Raw genomic sequence first — 18,475 nt, 5'->3', positions numbered from 1 at the left:
CTTTCTGAGGCTGGCTCATCGTGTGTTATTTAACCCACAATGACCTGTGATGCATGCAGCCACCATTTTGAATATGCAACCCCTGAACAGGGCGATCGCGAGTTGCACCATGTCGTATGAACCCAGCCATTGAGGTTATCTGAGGGTTAAACAACCCTCACATAACCCTACCACTAACCAAGGGTTATGCGAGTTTTGTTTAACCCCCGAATAACCCACGATGGCCAGGTTCGCATGACATGGCGCAACCCCACAGCTTATATGACACAGCTGGTTCACTGTGCGTGCAGCCACCATTTTGAGTAATCAACATCCAATTGGTTGGTTATTCAAAATGGCAGGTGCGCACACCAACAATGAGCCAGCCGTGTCATGCACACTGGGTACATATATACACATACATACATACACACACACACATATATAATTTTTGCATTTCTCTCTCTCTCTCTCTCTCTCTCTCTCACACACACACACACACACACACACAGTCAGTCAGTTTGGACTATCATATCTCAGCTTTATAAGCCAAGAGCCTCAGTCTCTCTGGCCAGAGAGCTGCTGCCAATCAGAAGACGCAATGCTGGCAGGGGAGGCTGGTGGCTCTGATTCTGTTGGGGCTGTGATGCCATTCTGAGTTTTAGTCAGAACCAGCCAGAACTCTAATGAAGCTATCCAGAGAGCTGAACCTTATCTCCAAAATGGGTTCAGCACCTTGGGTAGCTCCTTTAGAGTTCTGACTGAAACCCAGAATGGAATCACAGCGCCACCAAAATCGGAGCCACCAGCCTCCACTGAATACTGGGTTAAACTGACATGGTATGAGGCAGCCTAATATATGTTCAAGCCGCTGATGATCCAGGGCAGGGCCCTTCCAGACCAGGGGTGGGCAGAAAGTAGAACAGGATCCACCGGTAAATCTCTGGATGATATTATAGGCTCCTTCCAACCCTACTATTTTATTATTCTGAAGTAGATCAGCAGTTGTTTCCAATTCCCAGTTGTTTAACAATGGCAGCAACAAAACTACCCTTCCTGCCTCATCTTCCCAATTATATTGCCGAAATGGAGAACGCCTGAGGCGAACACCACGTGCTCAGCTCAGTTCTCCACACAAATGCCTGGGCTCAGAATTCTTTAATTCTAAGTGCATATGTCTTTTGCACCAGGTTCCAGTTGGTGGATCTCGGGGTTCTAGGAAAAAAGTGCTCTAAGCCATTTTGGTAAATGGGTTTGTACCGTACCTTAAAATACTTATGGGCATCTACACCGGCTGATTCTTATTACAAAGAAAGCCTCAGCATGGGAGGAGAAACCGGACGGTTCTGAGGGCAGGGGTTTTCCATCAGCACAAAATACACTGCAATGATTTATATTCCAAAAGAGTTAATTCAGCCAAGCTTAAGCGCTGATCAGACATTTTCTTTGCCAAGAGCAGGAGAGAAGGCAGCCCAGTTCTTCTTCCACCGTTGAGGTCGTGCAGCCGTGCGATTAAAGCCAGCTCGGCCTACATCCTCCAAAGACTCTGGGATTTGGCCCCGCTTCTTCCCCCATCCGATGGCCACTTCCTGACTACTTGGCTAGAAGCCCGTAAGGACCAACCCCCGAGATCAAGGAAAAGATGCTAGAATCTCCCTCAGAGAAAATGAAATTGTTTGCTTGGGTAGCGTGGATCTCCAGTCAGGAGCCTTTTATGGGCCAGGCACCAATTCCCAATTTCTGCTATTGACAGCAACAGCAGTTCGACCATGGAACCAATTCATGGTGGGTGGGCTCTCCCTCGCTAGAAGTCTTCAGGCAACCATGTGTTGGGGTTTGGACTGGACGACCTACAAGACTCCTTCCAACTCTATGATCCTATGATTCTGAGGAAATCTTCTTCCTGATCCAATCCCAGCCTAAGCTCCACCCTTTTGGACCCATGGGCACATTTGGGAATTGGAGAAAGTGCTGTGGGCACCACCACAAAATGGCTAACCAGTGGATTGCGGCTTTGGCATCTACCTGTCACGTCTATGGATCTTCAGCTGCTTATTCAGCAAAAACGTTTGTTTCGTGTCTGTTAGATACTGCAATGTCTCTTTATTTTATTTATTTATTTATTTATTTATTTAACACATTTCTATCCCGCCCTATATCATTAAGATCTCAGGGCGGCATGCAGATAAAATCAATTTAAACAGTATAAAGATATATATATATATATATATATATATATATATATCCCTTTAATAAGGGATTGTCTAATTCAGCTAATTGCTGGTGGTACCATACAGCTATTGCTTCTCCTAAACATCTGTTTTGGCAATGTCCAGTAGTTGCTTCTTTGGGGGAGGAGATAATTACGCAGATACATTTTGTACTCGAACAGTCTTTAAAGTTCGCTGACGTGCATTTTACCTGCTTCGTGGAAATTAACGAATGGTCATCATAAATGGATTCTCTGAGCCCTTTTGACAGCTAAAAGGCCGATATCACAACAGTGGAAGGATAAACCTTCACCTCCTATAATGCAATGGAGGACCTAACGATGCTTTCAACAGGTGGTATAGAGCCACCACCTTCAAACAGATACTTATTTGGATATTTGGTCCGCTTTTGCTGAAGCCTACATATAATTGCTGGAAAGTTGTATACATTTCATATGTATTCGTTGCTATGGATATATACAAATCCATGTACGTATATTTTAAAAAATGGATTTTAAAGATAACTGATTTAAAAGCTTTGAGGGTGCCCGTGAGCACAACATCGAGGACCCCTTCACAGGCACCACTGTAGGTTCCCCCGGCACCTTTATTATTATCATTATTATTATTATCATTATTATTATTATTATTACTGCATTTATATCCCACCTTTTTTCCTCTTGCAAGGAACCTGAGGTGGCATACATAATCCTCCTCTCCATTTTATCCTCAGAACAACAACCCTGTGGGGTGGATTGGGCTGAGAGTCTGTGACTGGCCCAAAGTCACCCAGGGAGCTTCCATGGCCGAGTGGGGACTGGAACCTGGATCTCCCGACTCCCAGTCCGACACTCTCACCACTACACCACGCTGGCTGGCCTAAACTGTCTCACAGGGTTATGTCGGTGGGGTGGGAAACATGTAAGCTGCCCTGAGGACAGGTTAAAAATATAATGGACAAGTTGGACCTGCAACAAAATGTGGTGTGATCTGTCCCTATTCAGTGTCCTCCTCCAAGTCACTCCATTCCATTCTCCCTCCCTCCCGGTTTTCCATTTGCCCCCACAGCAGTCACATTTGGTGGCCGCTGAGCATGCTTTGCCTGCATTGGGCTGCTACAGGGGTCCCCCCGCTTAAGGGTTTTTTTTCTCTAAAGATATTTTGGACTTCTGCAAACCTTGGGGTTCCCCCAAACCTGCCAACACCTCCTTCCTGTATGTGGTGGGTGATGCCCTTTTGGCTACAAAATCAACGCAACTCACACCTGAATATCAGAAATAGGGGGGATGATAATACAAGGTTACGCTATACTTTAAAAGCCTGGGTGCTCAATCCAGCGACACCAGCCTTCTCTGTTCTGGGCTCCTGTGCCTCTAGCAGCAGCCTGACACACAGACATCAAGCAGGTCAAGGCTTTGTCCTGACGTGGATGTATGTGATGGGGGAAATCGCCAGCTAAATTTTGGCATGTCGGGTTGCAAAGCTGCCCTGAGCCAGAAATAGCAGCAGCCGTCTGCAATGGTGTTCCACCGGTTTAATTGACAGTGGAATCACTTACTACCCTTTGCCTTCACAGCCTGTGCCTCCCACCCCAGCCTGACAGGGCAGGGCATCAACCAGAGGCTTGATGCACCTCCTGCTTTTGCTAGGATCTTAAAATAGGGGCGGGGGGAGAAATCAGGCGCCCGGCAGCCCATAACACACAGCTAGCGGAGCGTGTTTGGCTTGGGGGATGACATCTTGTGCAGAACTGCATTATACCAGCTGCAGGCAATGGTGCGGTGGTCCATTTGGAAGTGCGGGTGCCCATCCTGGCAGCACCCCTAGCCACGCCCCCAAGGAGGGTCCCAAAAATGCAGGAAGCTCTGTTGGAGCTCTGTTGATCCAGATCAACAAAGCCGTTGTGGCGGTTTTCAACTCCAGCAGGAGTGAATCTTTTGTAAAGCCTCAACTGCCCCCAAATATTTTGGGATTGCAACAGAGGGCAACATATTTTGCTGGGAAAAATCCTTCCTCCCAGCTACTACAAGAATTGCAGCTAAGCTCAGAGGGAAGTGGAAATCGTGGGGGTGGGGGGAGATGACATCAGCATCCCTAGTAATACAAAAGTACCAGCACCGTGTCCCTGTGAGTCTTGGCTCCACTTGCTCTGATGGCTCTATGCTACCTCCAGTATCAGAGGCATGTACTCCAGTTGCTGGGGAACATGGGCAGGAGGGTGCTTTTGCACTTGTGTCCTGCTTATGGATTTTCTGTCAACAGCCACTGCGTGAACAGAATTCTGGACTAGATGGACCCTTGGTCTGATCCAGCAAGGCTCTTATGTTCTTACACCACAGACTGCAGGCCTCCAAGAATGGAAGCCCTTCCCACACATTGACAGCAAGACACTAAGAGCCTTTCTACATGAGGCTTTTATTGTGTGCTCGTGATTGCTCACTCACAGTAGTTTGCCGGTCCTTTATATAAAACCGTCATCCCCCAGGGCCTCTCCTGTGCTTTGCGACCACTACTGTGTCTTTTTCTTTTCATAACAGGGAAAGTCTGGCATATCCTGAATGGCGCCATTAAACTCTCTGAATTAAACTCTCTCTGCACAATTCTGCTATGCCACAGTGCCATCTAGTGGCTGTATAATGAAACATATAGAAAGGCAGAGAGAAAAACTCCTGGGGAAAAAAGCATGTGTAAAGGAGCCAATCTTAATCCCGCAAAGAATCTGGAAGCAGAAGTCCTGGTAAAGGTGTGAGATAAAAGCCTCATGCAGAAATGCTGTAAAAACAATTAAGAAAAGAAAGAGAGATAAGAGGAAAATGAACGCTCACATCAATGTCACTCGCTCCAGGGAATGCCACTTGTAAGTAATGGAACCGGGCAGCGCGAAGAGCATTGAACCAGTCCACCATTTCCTGAGAAGAGAAAGACAATGGCAGTAAGAAAGAGGTGCAAAACCAAAGGCAAGGGGCAAAACCAAAGGCGAGGGGCACCTCCATCCATGCTGCAGCAGGTTTGCCTCCAATACAGGGGTGGGCAACTTCTGGGGGTCGGGGGCTGCATTGCCCCCCCAATCCACCAGGGGCCACACTCCACCAGCCCCAAACTGCTGATACTGCTGAAACTGCCGTCAAATTTGCCACAGTGGCAGCAACAAAAATGGTGATTTTTCTTGCAAAGATTTTGCTTTTGCTTGTTTGCAAGCAGAATTGCACTCCCAGGAGACCCCAGACTCCCTCTGTAGCAGGAAACCCCGGAAAAAAGACCACCGGGGGGGATATACTGCCCACCCTATCTCTATTATCTCTGAGGGTGCTTCCAAATGAAGTCTTTATCATGCAATTGCCCTGCCTCATTCATGGAATTTTACAGGGCATCTAGATGACATCTTCCCTTTGTAATCCTGCCATGTTTTCCCACCCCTTCTTCCATCTTTTTCTTTACTACAAAAAAAAAAAATCCATTAAGGAAGGAAAGACTTTTGTCACATTAGGAGCCCTCCATCTAGAAACACCCAATATCAAGATGGAATAGCTGTGCAGTGGCTTTTGATTGGCAGCGTTAGGGACCCTTCCTTCTGGAAGCGTGCTCATCTGATTTGATTTTAAATACTTTCCATCAAGTCATCCTTGCATCACTGGAGTCCTTCCTGCAGGCTTTTGTAGGGTTCCAATTTTCAGCATAATCCTAACGCATGTTTCCTTGGAACTAAGTCCTCAATGGGGTTTACTCCCTGGTAAATGAATTTGGAGTTGCAGTCTTAAACGTGTATTCTGCTGCTATTTAAATTGCTGTGCTGTTTTTGTTACAATGTTTTGTGGATTTAGGCAGCAGTTTACCTTGTTTTGTGTTTTGCTGATAACCCCATGAGCCACCTTGTTTAGTTTCATCAAAAAAAAAAAAAAGTGGGGGATAAATCAAATAAATAAATACATTATTATTATTATTGTTGTTGTTGTTGTTATTATTATTATTATTTTTCCTTTGAACTGAAATTCTGCAAGATGTCAAGCAAAATGCTGCACATTCTCTACATGACATATGATAGAAATTTAACAGCTATAAATTGTTGTTGTTGTTGTTAGGTGATATATAGCACACCTACACCATTTTGCTTGTCACCTTGCAGAATTCCAGTTCCAAGGAAAGCCCACAACAACATTCTCTCTGAATCTCTACGGAACTTTAAAGAACACCTCCCGAGACTGTCCCATCCGGTGTGCGAGAATTTGGCAGTGAGGTGAGAAGGCCTGCAGAGGGCACCTCAGCCGCAAACAGGCAACACTCGAACTCGGGGGAAACTGAAAGTGCAGGCGGTGGCAGCAGCAGGTCAGCAGTTCCAGCGGAACTGTGAATCAAAAGTCTAGCGAGTGGAGTTTACTCTTGCGTGTCTTGCTAGGAATCTGTGCTGAGCTTGCCGTACCACCCCGTACCGCCCAGTCAATGGGCTTCCTGTGTTGCAAAACCTGGGAAATGTAACCCTGCTTTGAATGCCTACTGTTCTGGGTCAAGTTCCACTCCAGGTGGTTATGGGTAGTCTGGGTTGGCTCCGGGGTCGAAGGAGCCCTCAACAAAACAAACAAACAAATTGTATCACCTGTGAATGAGGCAATACAGAAGAACGTCAGAAGAGCCCTGCTGGATCAGATAAAGGGTCCATCTAGTCCAGCATTCTGCTCACACAGTGGCCAACCAGCTCTCGACCGGGAACCCACAAGCAGGAGACGAGCGCAACAGCAGCCTCCCGCCCATGTTCCCCAGCAACTGGTGTACATAGACACACTATCTCGGATATTGGAGGGAGCATATAGCCATCAGGACTAGTAGCCATTGATAGAAGGGAATAAGATCATAAGAACATCAGAAGAGCATGGATCAGACCAAGGTCCATCTAGTCCAGCATTCTATTCACACAGTGGCCGACCCGCTGTTGACCAGGAACCCCCAAGCAGGACAGGAGCGCAACATCCCCCTCCCATACAATTGCCCAGTCAAAACCTCATCTGGAAGCACCCCCTGTAGCACATTAAAGACAAATGCATTTGACCCACTGCTGGCTAGATGTGCCTGATCTTGTCTGATCTCAGAAGCTAAGCAGGGTCAGCCCTGGTGAGTACTTGGATGGGAGACCGCCTGGGAATGAGGCGTCCTGCATTGAGCAGGGGGTTGGACTCGATGGTCTTGCAGGCCCCTTCCAACCCGATGATTCTGTGATCTATCTACGATATTATGGCACAGGTTTTGGTCGACTACAGTCACAATAAACGTGTTATAAGGCTGAAGGGTCCACCTGGCTCCTTGCTGTGTTTGCTGCAACAGACTAACACGGTAAATCAGAAGTGAAGGGCTGTGTTTCCTGAAGAGCTCAAGGGTGCGTGCGCATGCTGTCAAAAATGGACACACACACACACAGACCTAGGCTGGCCCTATGGATATGCTCCTTTTCATAGGGCACTGAACCCACAGCTAGGGAGAAGGAAAAGGAAGAAGGTCAGGTGTAGGTGTAACAGGAGAGTCTGATCTGAGGAAGAGCATCTCAGCTCTATCTGCTTATCAAGATTCAGGAATACGCTGCTGCAAATGTCCCCAGAGACGGAGTCTCCCGCTGCACCGAGCAATGCACTATGAGGAGCCAGGAGGCTGAGTCAGAGCTGTTGGGCTAAAGCAATCTGAAAATAAACCTCCAGCTTTTGGAGCAATCAGACACAGCTCCTGATTACTGGAATCCAGCCCCCACCCAGATCCAGGCATTCTGTCTGCATTTTATTTTTTTCAAAAGGTTAGTTTGGGTGCCGATCTTAGCTCACGCTAAGGCGGTGCCGATCTGATCACACATCCTCCAATATTTCACAGATGGAGTGAAAAAACAGGGACACACTTCTAACACCCCTGTTCGGGCCCACTCCGCTATTGCATGTCTGTAAACCTGCAATCCTAAACCCACTGCCTGAGGGATGCTGGGAGTTGTAGGACTTTTTTCTGTCTAAACATTCATAGGATTACACCCTTAATAGGGAATAGGTTCTACAGAATTCAGGGAGATTTACCGCTGAGTAAACACGCACAGGATTGCAGGATTAAACGCTCATCCACCAGCTGTACCTTGACAGCGCAATCCCATCCATGTCTACTCAGAAGTAAGTCCCACTGAGTTCAATGGGGCTTACTCCTAAATAAGTGTGTATAGAACTGCAGCCAATTTTATTCTGTGATATCATCCGTCCTGCACTGCATTGCACTGGCTTCTAAAACTGGGGTGGAGGTTGTTGGCTAGTAAACAGACCATAACTGCCTCTTTTCTATTTAACGATTCTTAAATATCACAGTTTAAACTTCTTTTCAGCCCTCTAGAGGTTTAACAGCACAATCCCACGCCGGTCTACTTGTCCCACAGAGCTCAATGGGACTTTCTCCCAGATAAGCGATTGCAGCCAAAACAGGAGGAGGTTTAACAGAGCCTTGAATCCCACCACAGATCTGACGGTTGCACTCATTATAGAATGGGTGCAACATGAACCTATTCTATAAGATTCATGAGCACGGTTTGACTATCCAGAGAGTCAACTATTGACGGTGAGTGGAGTGGGATCACAGAAGAGAACATACAGCACATGTGTGCACACGCTATTTTTTTTTCCATGACGAAAGAAAAGTGGGATCTCATGGAATGCTTGACTCTGAAATCATCGGCAGCCACTGTATATCATGGCAGACCATTTGTCCATCTAATCTAGTACTGTCTACACTGAAAGGTAGCTGTGGCTCAAATCCAGTGCCTTAGCACACAGCCACAATTCCACTTCACCTAGGGGCCCCTTAAATCTAGAAACCTCGGTTTCTAATTCTAGGGTTTTGCAGTCTGGCTGTGAGCGTCTCTAAACCAGCCTAAAATCCCGCATTTAAAAGGGGGCTTTCTGCTTCCGTTTTAAATGCAGGATCACGATGGACTCCCTTTACACAGGCTTCCTTTCCCCCCTCCTTCTCCCACTTCCATATGGCTCATTGATCTTGCTCCTCTTCTTGCAGCTTTTCTTTTTTCGCAGAGGACACTCAAGTAGAATGCAAGCGTGGTAATTTGATAGCTCATTATCTCCGATCAATTTAAAAACAGAATAATGGTGATTTGGTGCAGGAGGTTGACAGTGTCATCTAAAGGGCCCCCAAACCTCCATGAGTAACCAATCTCAATAGCAGGATAAAAGCTCCGTGTGAAGAAGCCCTGTGAGAATCACTGTGTCACAAAATTCATAGGAGCGTGTATTGTCTGCATCAGGGGTGTTGAACCTCTTTCAGCCAGAGAGCTGAATCCAATTTCAGAGAAGCTCTCGGTGGCCACATTCCAGTGGCGGGTGGGGCCAAAGATAAATGGGTGGAGCCAGAAAAACCAGCATATTTGAGCTTAAAGCTTTTCCTGCTAGTAATGAAAACTTAGGAGGGGCATTTCAAACTCTCAGAAGGGGGGAGGGGTGCAGAAGCCGAGAAGCTGCCAAACAGACGGAGTGTGGCCAGCGGAAAGTGGGTGTGGCCATCTGTGGAATCCTGAAGAGCTGGATTAGGCTCCAAGAGGGCTGGATTTGATCCCTGGGCCTGAGGTTTTGCAGTCCTATGAAATATCTGCCTAGCTGATTCAAAACTGGGCTTGGGAAAATGCACAACATCTCCCTTCGCACCAAAAACAGACGTGCAGAGAGACCCCAGCGCATGCACTCTCTTGCCACGTCACACCGCCCCGCACATGCGTCTTCTCGCCACTTCTGTATCACACGTGCACAGTGACTCTTAAGGCAGGGCCTCCTTTCTTACTTCGGAGCTCCCACCTTGCCATCTTCATGGTAAACAAAGATGTTCCTTGTGCTGTTGTCTTTCAAGTATGTGATTTGCAGGCCATGCGGGTTCCCTATTTTCGCCGGCTGGAAAGTTGCATTTAAATGCTCAATCTTCATAATGGCTTTGGGTTCTTTTGCCTGGTGGGAAAACACAGAATAACAATAAGGGGCCAGAGTGAAGGCAGGCAACGTGCTCAGAGAAAACAAAGAGCATTTTTATGCGGGACGTAGCCCTGATCCAGCACCTCCAGGGAATACAAGGGGGCTTCAACACACAGGAGCAGTGTCCTGGGGAAGAGGGCGGCGGGGCGAGGCATCCCTGGGCAGCCTCAGCTCTAGCAGCGGTGGCCAGAGGGGACTGGGGAGGTGCGGTGGGGTCGGCCCAGCCCTGCTCTACTTCTTGCATTAACTAATTTATTTATTTACAGTATTAAAGGCACAATCCTATGCATGTTTAGAATGTGGGTATTAACATCCAAAGCCCTAAACGGCTTGGGGCCAGGTTACCTGAAGCATCGTCTCTTCCTATATACACCTGCCTGCAGCCTAAGATCATCTTCAGCGGTCCTTCTCTGGGAACGCCCCCCAAAGGAAGTGAGGTTGGTGGCTACCAAGAAGAGGGCCTTTTCTGCTGTGGCACCCCAGCTGTGGAATGAGCTTCCCAGAAAGGCTCGCCTGGCACCTACATTGCGCTCTTTTCAGCATCCAGTGAAGACTGTTTTCCTAAGCATTTTAGTTTTCCAGTTTCTGTTTTAAATCTCATGTTGTATTTTAAATCTTTGCACTGCTGCTAGCTTCTATTTGATTATTATTTTTATTTTGTATATTGTAGTTTTAAACTTTTATGTTGGATTTTATCATCTTGTATTTTATGGTTTTAATTGTTGTGAACCACGCAAACAGCATCAGCTATTAGGCAGTACAGAACTTAAGTAAGTATAAGAAAGTAATTAATTAAATAAATAAATAAATGCACAATCCTATGGCCACTAGTCAGCAGCTAGATGGCCATAGGATAGGCCGGTTCCTGGGAACCGACCTCAGAGCCCGCACTCCGAGGTTGGTTCCCAGAGAACCAATCCCCACCCCCTCCCGCACCACCTCATAGGCAGCGCGGATCAGCCCTGAGTTCCATGCTCGTAAGAGGCTCATAAGAGGAGCGCGGAGTGGCAAAAATGGGGCATTCCCGAGGCGGGCCAGGCAGGGAAGTTGGAAATGCTGGTATGACACATCCTATGTGTCCTCCGGACGCCGCTTCCCACGCTCCAAAATCAGCTGTCTAGCCACAAAAGCACGGCGGGGGGAGCAAGGAGGAGATCCACTCCTCAAGCCATGCACTGGATGGGCAGTCGCCCCCAGGCTCGGAGGCGACCGTCAATCCAGATAGGATTGCTCCCTAAGTCCTACACCTCCCAAAATCAGCCAGTGTGGACTGCTGGCTGGGGAATGCTGGGTGTTGTAGGACCTTCTTCTGTCTAAACATGCATAGTATCACACCCTTATATATACTGCTCTATATATAATAAGATTCCCCGAGTGGTGAACAAGAAAAAGAAATAAACATAAAATACAGAGTTAATAAATGCAGCTGTATGCCGCTTTGAAACACTTGACAAAAACAGCAGACATCCCAGTTGTCTGGCAGGAGGGGAAAGCAAGGCTGAGAACTGATCTGCAGTTTAGGTTGAATGTTTCTAGGTGTGTAAGGCAGAGTTTGAAGCCGGGTCCACACTGTGGACTAGGAACTTGCTTTGCCACCAGTGTTACATCTGGCTTCAACCTGTAAGTCCTGCACTGTGCCACAGAAGGGCAGTTAACCAGCTCTTTACCAGCTTAATACAAGCTGCCCTGTAGGCTGGTGTGAGGCTGGGTTCATTCAGCACTGTTTTCTGTCAGTGCAGAGCGCCGCCTTGTGCCAAATCCCTGCAGCAAATCCCTGCAGCACGTAAGATCTGCACGAGGGGCTCTCTCCCTCATGTCATCTCCAGGCGACCACCCGTTAAAGGAAGCGGGGTTGTTAACAAAACAAACAAACAGAACACATAACAAAACCGATTTTTAATATATATAAAACAACATATTCTAAAATCCTCAGTTTCAAATATTACAATATTCTAAAAGAGGGGGGAAAGAGGGGGGGAAATAGGTTACAAGTAAACTTCAGTAAAAGCAGACCAGATATCCAAGCATAAGTCCATTTGCATGTTACGCCTATATACCACTCTTTCGAATGTTGCTACCGGTGTTAAGTCTTCCGTCCATTGCATTATAGGCGGTGAGCTTTTATCCTTCCAGTATCACAGTGACCAAAAGGGCGAGGAAGGTCCATTTATGCTGACCATGTTTTACAGTCCAAGACACAGGAAAGTAATTTAAAAGAACACTGACATCAGTAAATATTAAAGAGTTTTCCATAGCTCTTTAAGGGAAGCCCCTGTTTGCATTGAGTTCTTTGTGGACATTGGAACTTCTGAATACTGGATTCTGAATTCTCGATCAGGGCATTGATATGACGAGTGCCCATATTAGAGATGTGAAGGCCTGGGAGGAAAAAAAACAGGGGAAAATAGGGGGGGGAACCCTTTTTTCCCAGGAACCTTTGTTTTTCAAAAAAAAAAAATGGGAAGGGGGGACTGTTTTTTCCTGGGCCTTCACCTTTTTAGTCTGCATGTCGCAAATAACACAGAAGAAAACTGGGAGAAGGGCTCTGCTTAAGCTTTCAGGTTTAAGGTAGGCTAAAAACATCCAGTCTTTCTCCCATTTTATATTTAAATGCATTCGATAAAAAAGGGAGAGGGGGTGAGGAATGCGTTAGGTACGTCAGCAGCAGTTAAGTGAAACACAGATACGGATTGCCCAGAATGAAATAGTTCCCTTAATTTTGGCAGCTGACACCAACACTGTGGCAAGTCTTTTGAAATTGCCAGTAAAAAGACATGCAGCTGGATCACAGCTATTCGCGGTGGAGGACGATGGACTCTCACTTCCCGAAAAGGAAGAAAGCAGCAACATTTCAGCACATGTACCCAGGGCAGGTCACTGAGAAGCACACACACACACCCATCCACCCCGGCTGCTCAATCTTGTGCACGTCTCAGTCTTGTGCACATCTAATCTGAGAGAGAGAGAGAGATTCCTTTCAAAATGCACATTTAAATGCAATTTTTTGGTACAGATTTTTTCTAGAATTGCAGACGAATGAGGAAACGGGATGGAACGGACCCATGCCCTACTGCAGGGGTGAGGAGCCCGCCACCCTCCCAAAGTTATTGGACTACAACTCCCATCATCCTTGACCATTCCTGGGACTGCAGACTCTGGCCTCATCCAGCGGGTGGAGAACCAAGGGCCACTGGGAAGCTCTACCCCCTTGCCTCCCAGGATAAACATCATGGCAAGCGGGAGACCAACCTAGCCCCATACATCAGTCAGAGAAGGGACAGCAGCAGGGAGCATGTTTCAAACTCCCCTGACGGAAATGACACCTATAAAGAGCTTTGAAACTAAGAACTGGTGCCTGAGTTTTCTTTTTCCTCCTCCCTCCCAATCCCTTTTCCTTTTGTGTTGGTGTCTTTTAGTTTGTAACCCTGAGGGCAGGGACGGTATTATTAACTTTTGAAAGCTGCTCTGGGAGCCTTTTTAGGGGGAAGAGTGTGGTAAAAATGGTGTACATTAAATTACTAACACACAGCTGAGTGCCATAGGTTCTCCCACCCCAGCCCTACTATTACTAAGGGTTCAGTCCTATGCTGGCTGGGGAACGCTGCAAGTTCTGGACTTTTTTCTAAGCATGCATAGGATTGCGTCCTAACTCTGAGGCCCAGCCCAAGCACATGAAACTGAAGCAACGACATATTCTTTCCCCCTTTCCCACACCTCCGAATGCTTCCTTCCCTTCCCTGTGCCGTTTTCCTGTGTCGCATTTGAGACTATAAGTTCCTTGGGGCAGGGCCTTGTCCCCATGTACTGCGCACTGTGCCCCCTGATGGTGCAATGTACATAACAAGTCATGAATGAATGAACAACCACCATCGCATGCCCCCCTCCACCCCGCCCAATTGGCTTTGCTGCATGATACATCCTTCACGAGAAAAAAGGGCCACAGCCCCAAATGGCCTTCTGGTGCTCTTACATCATTTTTGTTGTAATATTTCAGGGCGCCTTCACGTTCCGAAAGGACAAACTTCCTGCTCATGAACTGCCCGTTGTCACGTCCCCTCTTCCAAAGAAATCCTTCCCGGTACCCTAGGGTGGAGGAATAACAACAACAATGATGAAAAGAAATGTATTCTTCCGATGACAGCTGACAACTTTTGAAAAGAAAACGCAACATCCTTTGCACAGAAACAGATGACACATTATTCCTCTGGCTAGATGTCAGGTCCACGATCTTGTGCCACCAGAAGCACAGGAGACTGTTATTAATGTCTATCCAGGCAGATGGTCACCTAGCAGAAGCTATAAAGAAGATGCTTTGATGCTTTTCACTGTGGATGTAATAGCAACAGCTTTGAAGGGGTGGTGATGCAGTTTAGTTATTATTTATCTGGATACCTATAAAAAGTGGTGGCCACTTTTTTTTCATGAACTTTTATCTTATTTTGATACAAAGTTAACAGAATAAAGGCAACAAAGAGAAGAATGTACATAATAATAAATCAAAATCACTAAAGAAACAAAGGAATTAACTAATTATAAGTCTTAGCCTATAACTGATATGCTTGTGGAACATCTACAGTAAAACAGCCTAAGTAGGAGCTTAGTACCTAATGAAAGTAAAAAATACAAGTTATACAACATATAAAAGGAGCATGTGCAAAAATGGGTGTGTGTGCGTGCAATCAGAAAAAAATATAGCCAAATTTTATCAAAAGTTGGAAGAGCTTCAACACAGGGTGGCCACTCATAAATTGCCAAAAAAGAGGAAATGCATCATCAAAAAAGAAGACAAAGAGGGCAATGATTTGCATAACATCTGCATATGCTAATTTATAGTCCCGATGCAAATCTAGACATTATTATCATGATTTAGAGCGCAATCCTATGCATGTTTAGACAGAAAAAAGTCTTGGCTCCCAGCATTCCCCAGCCAGCATGGCTGACTGGGGAACGCTGGGAGTTGTAGGATATTTCTGTCTAAACATGCACAGAACATGTTTTCTGTCTAAACATGCACAGGATTACACCCTAAACTTCTGAATCTGGGGATCCACCTTCTATGTTTACTTTCCAAACATGCATTGCTACACAGACAATTAACTATGCCACAGTCCAATCCTATGCAAGCTAAGCGCCATGGTAATCAATGAGATTTACTCCCCAGTAAGTAAGCATAGGGTAGGCACTTCAGAGGCCAACACAGTTTTAGTTGGAGGTAGCCAAGACAACAGCAACAGGTCCAAATTGAGACTCTGCTGACTTTAACTGGAAATGCCTCTGAAAAGCCATCACCAAAGTGCAAATCATATTTTGGTAATTTTCAGAGGCGTGTTAAGAATTTAACTTGTCACATTTTCCCTGTAAATACCAAGGGAAGCGGGCGGGAACTATCCAAAGTTTGCTTTCGCCTCAGAAAGTGGCTTGGTTATTCCAGACACATGGGACTAAACTCTGACTACTGGGCGGTGAGGGAAAAGCTGTCTGCACATGCTCAGAGGCTCTCTTCTTATTCACGTATCGGTTTCGGCACCAAAAACAGACGCTGAGGTTCTGCGGTGTGCGGCCACCTCAGCGGAATGTGGACAGGCCAAGTCATATTCCCAACATTCTCCACAGTGATGCTTCTCGTGCCTTGATCTCCATGGCAGCCACTGTGGCGTAGTGGTTAGAGCAGCTTCCCCAGCTGATGACCATGCTGGCTGGGGAATGATGGAGAAGGCTGGAGAAGGCCACGTCACGTTCAAGGTTTTGTTGTTGGTATACGACGCCCTGAACAACTCAATCCCTAGCTGACTGCCTTCCACTATATTTACCCCATAGGCCCCAAGATCTGCTAAGTGGTCGTTCCATGGCCAACAGAGTGTCGCCAAATGAGCGCACACAAGCGGACCTTCTCCATAGTGCCACCCACCCACCGGTACACCCTCCCGTCCATTGTTCGAGAGGCAGAAAGTGTGTCGAGCTTTATACGCCCCTTGAAGACATATTTGTTTCAGGGTTTCCCTGACTTGTAACGGATGGTGACACTGCTTCATTTTATGATTGTCTTGCTGTCATGTTTTTAAGTATTTATTACTTAATATTATTTCAGTGTTTATTGATTTTTATTTTTGCTCCACCTTCCTACCAAAAACAGCACTCAAGGCGACTTATGATCACTGATAAAAACAACAATAAGCAAATCCATTAAAACACAATTAAAAATACAACAACGGAAGGACAGCAGAGCGGGAGAGAACTTACCCTCCCTCGGCAGGGAGTTCCACCACCAGGGAGCAGCTACCTAGAAGGCCCTCTTTCGCGTCGCCACCAGAATGGCCACTGAAGGTGGCGATCTCGAAAGAGGGGCCTCTCCTGAAGATCTTAAGAACCAGGCAGGCTCATATAGGAGAAGGCAGTGTTTCAGGTTTTATACTGTATTGTTTTTATATTGTATTATGTGCGTGTGTGCGTGTGTGTGTGTGTGTGCGTATTGTGAACCACTTAGAGATTTTAGGATATTAAGGGGCATAAAAGTTGTATGTATAAATTAGGGATGTACGAAACTCTTACCTGGCTCCACGCCGGGCAATCCGTGGGGGGGGAGGCGCTCCGTCCCTCACCCCAGATTCCTCCCCGGCTGGCTCCGCTCCGCAGCAACTCCGCAGAGCCGCCGGCCGGGGCCATCCGCAGCCAAACATCCGGCCGCTGGGCTGCACAGGGACACAAATGGCAGCCACTGTAGCCGCTGCCATTTGCGTCCGTGTCTTTAGCCGTGATAGGCTACGTAAATATATACGTAGCCTATCACGGCAATAGGAAGGAACGCAAATGGCGGCAGCTACGCCATTTGCGTCCCTGCCCTGAGCCGTGATAGGCTACGTAGATACTTACGTAGCCTATCACGGCCTGCCAGGGACGCAAATGGCGGCCGACGTAGCGGCCGCCCTTTGCAGCCGCAGCCTGGCAGCAGCTAAAGCCACTGGAGCTGCCGCTGCCATCGCCGGAGCCACCGCCAGAACTGCCACTGGAGCCACCACCACCGGAGCTGCAGCCAGGTAGGCTCTGTTTCGTGGGGCTTTCGCGGGGTGGTGGAGCAGGTTGCTCCATTCCGCCACGGATTCCGGGGGGTTGAATTCACTGGAATTCGGCCTCCCTGGGATCCGTGGCAGAATTCTCTAAAATCCCTAGTATAAATATATAAATAAACCCAGTTAGTTGTGCAATCCTATACATGTCTACTCAGAAGTAGGTCCCACTGAGTTCAATGAGTTAAGTGGGCACAGGATTGCAACCTAAGTCTGCTTTCTTCTCCTTTTCTCCATCTTAAGACTGTGACCAGATGCAGCGTTTGTGGCTCCAACATTAAGCTAACTTTCTTCCTCTGCCCCCCCTACCCCCCCCACAGTCCCTTTGCTTAACATCCCAGCTGATGAAGAGTTCAAAAGAACTCAAAAGCTTGTTTACTATTTTGTGACTTTTAGGTTGGTCCTAATAAAGTCATTGCCCCATCAGGGATGTTGAAATTTGACATTCACATAACAGGGTGGACATTTCGGACTTTCACTGGGACATGTCCGTTTCACCAGTAAAAGGCTGGTCATGTATCGGGTGCAAGCAAATGAATACTTCTCAGGACAGAACAGCTTGTTACTCAAGAAAACACCAAAACGTCAAAGCTCAAGAAGTGCAATGGTCAGCTCTTAAGCAAACTTGACGATTTAATCAGCTGTATCCAGCAGGCATCACCTGTGTACCTGTCTATTTCCTGTCAGCCCACTCAAAGGAGAAATTCATTAGCCTCCTCATGATCCATCATGCACCACGCGAGGCAGAATTAAGTAACATTCCGCAATGAACCAAGCAGTCTTGTCGGGCAGAAGGAAAGCGGCAACTGACAATGGCTTCGTCTTCTCAAAAAGGCAAGAGAATAAAGCAGCGGTGAGCAGACAGTAGCTCTGGATCTCCTAATCAGTCTCTGGATGATCTGCAGGAGATCGGCAAGGATTTCTGACTCTCCATGTTTAACTACAGCAGCCACAAAATGACTCTCCCCTCCCTGCTAAATTATATCAAGTGCAGCCATAGAGAACTTATGGCCGCAATTTACGTAGAAGGAAGCGCTTTACAGCTGCAGATGGCGTAATTACGGCCGTAATTTTCCCGAGATAGGCTCATGGCAGCCACCGTTAGCATATCTTGCCTTGTTTAAAGCTGGAAAGTTGTGCAGCGAAATCCAGTGGACGCACCAAGGCTCTGGGGAAATCGGGTAAGCTCCAAGCAGCCCGTATTCCCCCATGGCGGACCCCCGCCCCCCACCGGACCAGA

General features: G+C 47.0%; 1 protein-coding gene across 2 annotated transcripts in view; it reads right to left on the bottom strand.

The window, feature by feature from the left end:
* The window catches only part of ADAP1 (ArfGAP with dual PH domains 1), a 90,718-nt gene that overhangs the window by 20,195 nt on the left and 52,048 nt on the right, over nucleotides 1–18,475 (bottom strand). For both annotated transcript variants that reach the window (XR_014785527.1, XM_084818342.1), the window contains exons 5-7: nucleotides 14,142–14,254; nucleotides 10,001–10,147; nucleotides 5,015–5,098 (exon numbers count right to left, since the gene is read on the bottom strand). Coding sequence is in view for 1 of the 2 variants with exons in the window: in XM_084818342.1 (XP_084674468.1) it covers nucleotides 5,015–5,098; nucleotides 10,001–10,147; nucleotides 14,142–14,254 (344 nt within the window). In the remaining variant the exon portion in view is untranslated. The remainder of the gene's footprint in view (nucleotides 1–5,014; nucleotides 5,099–10,000; nucleotides 10,148–14,141; nucleotides 14,255–18,475) is intronic.

Source organism: Heloderma suspectum, chromosome 12, assembly GCF_057233095.1.
Source record: "Heloderma suspectum isolate Gila_16-S chromosome 12, 16-S_ref, whole genome shotgun sequence".
NCBI lineage: Eukaryota > Metazoa > Chordata > Lepidosauria > Squamata > Helodermatidae > Heloderma > Heloderma suspectum.
The sequence above is the reverse complement of the archived record's forward strand: the minus strand, read 5'-3'. Positions and strand labels throughout refer to the sequence as shown.